Source organism: Microtus oregoni, unplaced genomic scaffold, assembly GCF_018167655.1.
Source record: "Microtus oregoni isolate MIOR12 unplaced genomic scaffold, Mior012 000047F_ref0000412, whole genome shotgun sequence".
NCBI lineage: Eukaryota > Metazoa > Chordata > Mammalia > Rodentia > Cricetidae > Microtus > Microtus oregoni.
In genome coordinates this window covers 8008220-8014219 of record NW_024543221.1, presented here as the reverse complement: position 1 = coordinate 8014219, position 6000 = coordinate 8008220, and the positions used below count along the sequence as shown (strand labels likewise).

General features: G+C 46.1%; 1 protein-coding gene across 1 annotated transcript in view; it reads right to left on the bottom strand.

Moving 5' to 3' along the window:
• Nucleotides 1-211: 211 nt before the first annotated feature.
• Dusp10 (dual specificity phosphatase 10) overlaps nucleotides 212-6000 on the bottom strand; it is a 40945-nt gene continuing 35156 nt past the window's right edge. Inside the window, exon 4 of the mRNA XM_041635196.1 lies at nucleotides 212-1474. Within this exon, the coding sequence (XP_041491130.1) occupies nucleotides 1209-1474 (266 nt within the window). The 3' untranslated portion in view covers nucleotides 212-1208. The remainder of the gene's footprint in view (nucleotides 1475-6000) is intronic.

Sequence of the window (6000 nt, the reverse complement as noted above, 5' to 3'; positions counted from 1 at the left end):
GAGGTAGCAGAAAGGGCGTGGTTCTGGAATCCGTAGCCTCCACACTCTTCCTGCTTTACATCCCTCTCATCTCCATCTCCCTATGTGAAAGCCCATGCTTTATTCCTAACTATGCTATATGTATAATACCAGAGGCAAGAGGAGCGTGATCCTAGCCAAATAAAAGAGGGTGAGTGCAAAGAACGACACATCCCCAAAAGAGTTTCATTTATGTAATGAAATAACTTTACACCATCAACAAAAACATACCAAGATTTTTTTTTGCGAAAAATATTTTTAAATAAAGTTTTGTCATTTTTTTTTACATTCTGATATACATATGTAACAAGGTTTATGGCACTGTAACCAGAATCAAATCAAAAAAGAAAAAGAAAGAAGAGAAAAGAAAGGAAAAAGAAAGAGAGAAAAGAGGGAGAGGGTGGGAGGGAAAGCCACTGGTATTGCTGAGTTCCTCTCTCCAAGCTGGTGTGATTTGTCCCTCGCTGCCAGCTCTAGCTCACCCTCACACTCCAAACACCATTTTTATTGCACAAGTGCCATCAAAGGCACATGGTATAACGGTCAGTTTTCTTAAAAAAGAAAGAAAGGAAGGAAGTTCTTTCAAACCCAGAGAAGGGGAATAACTACCCAGAGCATGGAACACACCAAATCAACACTGCTCTCTCCAGAGAGCGCATGAGGGGGTCTGAGACCACTGAGGCTGCCCGCCCTTCTCTTCGCACCAGTGAGCGCAACAGGGCATAGTTTGTTGGCCATGGTAGGTTCCAGGTCTTTGAGAGCCAATGTCTTTTCCGCTTACGTTTGGGTCTTTGTAACTGAAGGGTGGTATCTTCGGTCTATGAGCCTGCACAGACGATTTAGTCAGAAACCCTACAAGAGCTAACAAGGAGAAGTGGGGAGAAACAGTTTCAGAAGCTTTTTATTTGTTGGCTTTAAAAAAAATGACCTTTTTAACCTCCTTGCAAAAACAGACGAAGAGAAGTGGCTCTCAATGGCATCAGAAGTTCTAGCCTCCTCACACTTATCAAAAATAGTCTTTAGACAGGTTTGCTGCCCTTCACAAACATTCCCCCAAGATAAAACGAAAGAAAGAAAAAAAAAAGAAAAGAAAAACAGAAAACAAAACCAAAGCCAGACCCCGCCCCTTCACTCCTGTGCGGCATCTCGCAGAGCCAAGGCCCTTCCGGCCCTTCCCATCCTTCCTGCTGTCACACAACCGTCTCCATGCCCGTGAGCTTTGGTGTCAGGATCCGAGGTGTCACGCCATTGTTCAGGTCTTCCTCAAATTCCAACAACTGCCCCATGAAGTTGAGGTTCGGGGAGATAATTGGTCGTTTGCCTTTGACGAACTTGTAAGCGTCAGTCATGGTCATCCGCGTGTGCTTCATCAAGTAGGCGACGACGATGGTGGCGGAGCGGGACACGCCGGCCTGGCAGTGGATGAGAAGGCCCTTTCCACACTGATGAGCTTCCTCTGTGGGGCAGAGAGACAGGCGGTGAGGGGGAGGCAAAGGGGGGGGGGCAGAGGGAGGTCAGGGTTTCCTTTGGTACAGAAAGAATGGACTCAAACGGTTTTTACAGCATAAGGTACCAGTGAGTTCTACAAGTTCAAGTCACGAGCTACAGAAATTGGCTATAAGCAGGAATGCTGGTAGGTATTTTCTTAAATTATTATTAAAAAAAAATTGGGGGGGATACACATGCCACAGTGTGCATGGGAAGGTCAAAGGACAACTTGGGGGAGTCAGTTCTCTTCTTTCCACTGTGAGTCGGAGGATTGAACTCCGGATGTCACTCTTGGCAGTGAGCTCCTTTTACACACTGAACTAACTCACTGATCCTCCATTGTTTTTGAGGCGTGTGTGTGTATGTGTCTGTGTGTTGCATGTGGGTGTAGATGAATGTTTACATATATCTCGGTGCATGCTCACATGTGTCGTTAGAAGGCCATGGTTGATGTCATGTGTTTTCTGGATCACTCTCCATGTTATATGACACAGCATCTCTTGCTGAACACAGAGCTCACTATTTCTGTTGGTCCAGATACCCAGCTTGCTTTAGGGTGCTCCGTCTCAGTCCCTTGTGCCATAGGATTCCAGACAGGCTGTCTCAGCTACATGGCCTTTATGTGGGCTCTGGTGAGTCATCTTCCCAGCCCTGCCCCTAGAGTTCTACATTTAGAGAGAAGATGGAGGAAGGGAGTCATCATCTATGGGAACAGCACCTGTCACAGGAGATGGAGGAAGACAGAAGCTAACCTATCACATTGACACACTCATGACAAGCAAGCCTCTACGCTCACCATACCTTCAACAGGACACACTGACACACTCATGACAAGCAAGCCTCTATGCTCGCCATACCTACAACAGGACACATTGACACACTCATGACAAGCAAGCTGCTATGCTTGCCATAAATGTGAGCGGACCTCTCTTTCCCCCCATCTTGCTCCTTTTCTATCTTCTATAAAATCATATCTTTGACTAAAAGGAAAGGGAAAGTAAGGAAAGGCCGAGAGAGGAAATGAAAATTATGTTACATACACCAATGATCATGAATGATAAAATTCTTCTTCTATTTAACAACCAAAAAAAAAAGAGAAAAAAAGAAAAGAGGAAAACAATGTTAATTCCATTTTCCAGGTTATATGATTATATGACTGAAAAACTAGTGCTATTAGCAATGCATCGTCTACACGCTAGACACACACACCCCTGCCTTTCTTCATCCTATAGAAGGTTATTCTCTAAGAGGTAGCATTTAATGTGTAAGTTTTACTTAAATCTCCATGGAAGGGGAGAAATAAAGCTCAGCTAGGAAGTTCCTACACTCAGCTTCTCACCGACTTGTGGAGCGCAAAACAACTGCATGGCCCTCTCCCATGTCTGCAACCCCTCACCCCCACTACACTGTTCCTACATGGCAAGCATTTAGAAGGCAGGATTCCCAAGTAGTTTAGAACCGAGAGCAACTGAAAGTGGAAGGTTTAATACTAAAAGCTTTAGATGCCTGTGAGCACTGGACAATATTTCAGTGACACTTCTAGATTAAAGCACACCCCCCACCCCAGAAAGGGTCCCCAGGGGGAATGCAGGTCCGCGATCAGGGGGAAGAGAAGGGGGTAAAGAGATTCATCCCTTAGCTCAGATCATCTGCACCAGCTGCTTACCAGAAGACTAAGAGACAAAGAGGACGAAAGTCTCTTTCTTACCAACCTATAGACCAGCTTGGATCAGGAGAGCCCAGAACAATGGTTTAAGAAAAATCTCCCTAGGGGCTGGAGAGATGGCTCAGAGGTTAAGAGCACTGATTGCTCTTCCAGAGGTCCTGAGTTCAATTCCCAGCAACCACATGGTGGCTCACAGCCATCTATAATGAGATCTGGTGCCCTCTTCTGGCATACAAATATACATTGCAGGAATGTTGTATACATAATAAATAAATAAACCTTTTAAAAAAATCCAAAAAAAAAAAAAAGAAAAAGAAAAATCTCCCTTTCGACTTCCCCTCAGCATGCCCTCAGTTACTTCCCAAACCAAGAACATCAAACATGGTGTATCGCGGGTTTGACCACCTGTTCCACTAACCCACTAGCTGAGTGACCTCGCAAGTCTTCTGACCCCCAAGACCACAGTCTTCCTGCTTGGATAATTCCAAAGATGCTAGCTCACCAGCCTCTGAAACTGTGGCGATTAAATTCAGCAGTTAAACTGGCATCGTTAAACCCTAAACCTGGGCATTGCTTAGTTTAGATCAAACTCAGGAGAATGCTATTACACTGTGAACCCTGCTTTGCTCCTCCCCCCCCCCCCCCCCCCCCGCAAGCCATACTATAAAATTTCAGTTTATCCAATCAGAGGACAAGAACAACAAAGTTGAGCCTGAACACATGATCCTGAATTGCCCTGCAAGCTAAACGTTGCTTGTGATTAGTTTTGTTTTCTTCTAAAAGAGCAGGTAAGCCTGAATAATCCAGAAGGAATGTGAGCACCCTGGCTGTAATCTTAGAACAAGCCCATCCCCTGCTACTCACTAAGTGGAAAACAATTTCCCAACTTCCTCCACCTGGAATTAAGTCAGAGGGACTCTCCTTTCTCTAACAGCCTCTATTGACCAGGAACTTCCTCGTCTACCTGGGGACAAGCATTTCTCACTCATGATTCAAGGCTTGGCTTGAACTTTATGGATAAAGGATCCAGGGCATCTTTACCCAGTGCTAGGAATTAATTAATGGGGCATGGTAAACGTGGGCCATGGGTAAAGTGTTGGATAAGGATTCCTGGCCAGGAGTCTAGATTTTTTTTACTTATCATCCCCCCTCCTGCCATGTGTATAGGTACCACAGCACACAAGGGAGGTCAATGTGGGTCCTTGCCTGTCACCTCCTTTGAGTTGAAATTTTTTGAGCCTACACCAAGCTAGTTATCCTGTGAGTGTCTAGGGGTTGTCCACCTCCCATTCCATAGGAGAGAAGGCATTATAAACACGCATGCCTGCACCTGAATTTCCTTGGGTTCTGGGGATGGATTCAAACTCGGGTCTTCACTTTCCCTACTGTGCCATCTCCTCAACCACCAGTTCCCTCTGGACACTAGAACTCCTGACGTGGAAAGGTCACCTGACTTCTGAGTTTAAAGGACACTCTGACTATCTGTTCAGCATGTCCATGGTAGGGCCCAGCATTGGAGGACAAACTGGGAAGGAAAACAGGCAAGCGAGAGTCCAGAACTGGCAGCTTGCCAACATATCCATCACCCCGTGGCTGCTCAACTAGAGACAATTTTTCTGTCAAAACAGCAACAAGCATGAGGGACTTTGAGACAGAGACCCGTGACAACCTGAGGCAGTAATGTGGAAAGCATTGGGCTACCTCTTTGGGCCGATAAAAGCCAGAGTCTCTTGGAAACAACAGTGAGCATCTGTCATCTGCCATATTGTCCTAGTCACCCTGAGTCTGGCCACAATGTGGCAAGAGCTACCAAAGCTAAGGTCAGCATCGAGCTGGTGGTTACATCCTTCTGAGGTTAGAATCTAGAGTTGCTAGAATGTCCCTTCTTGGGTCCTACAGGGGCCTGATCTTTCTGGCTTCCCTGAGCCTGAGACCAAGTGTCAAAGCAAACATGTCCCTTCTCAGGAACACTAACATCAATCCTCGTCACTCAACGAACTGAGATCATTTAGGCGGAAGAACAAAATCCGGCCAATTCTTCCTTCCCTTGTCTGTAAGGATGCAACATGAGAGGAGAGTCAGCATGGCGTGCTCAGCTTTCTGAAGAAGTTCCTTCGGGACCAACCCTTTCACAAATGTTGCCTTGGCCTTGGCCTCAAGAGAAGAGGCCACACACACTGTGACTCAGCATAATTTGCAGTGCTGAGTGGTAATCACTTTCTTCCCTATGCTGAGCGAATAAAGCTGAACAAGGTGGAAGGAAGGTGAGGACAGTTAAGAGGTGATGTCACAGTCTCTACTTGGTGTGCCCTTCATGGTGGGGGAGGGGGATGGGGCTGCAAGGACTAGGCAGCAGGACTAGCTCTGACCAGTTCCTCATGCTCCCCTTCATTCTCCTGGTCATACAATATCTAACTGCCAACCTCCACCGTCACTCTTTGTTTCCTGGGGGATAGATAGGAACTTGTGGTCAAACAGATGTTGGACAAAGACAGATTATCTCTTTAGTTTGAACATGAAATGGCTCCACAGACTTGTGTCAAATGCTTGGTCTCAAGCTGGTGGCATCGCTTCCGAAGGTCTTTAAAACTTGACAAGAGAACCCTTGCCTTGGGAAGTAGGTCACCCACTGTGTGTCACTGACGGCAATACGTTATCCTGGTCACTCCCTTTCTAGTATGAATTCAGCAGTCTTCGACATATGCTCCCACTGCCATGATCTATCTGTCTTGCTTACCACAGGCCCAGAATCAACTACGCCGAGGACCAAAGCCTCTGAGATCATAAAAGCCAAGATAACTGCTCCCTTCAGGTCAGCTTCTCAGGTA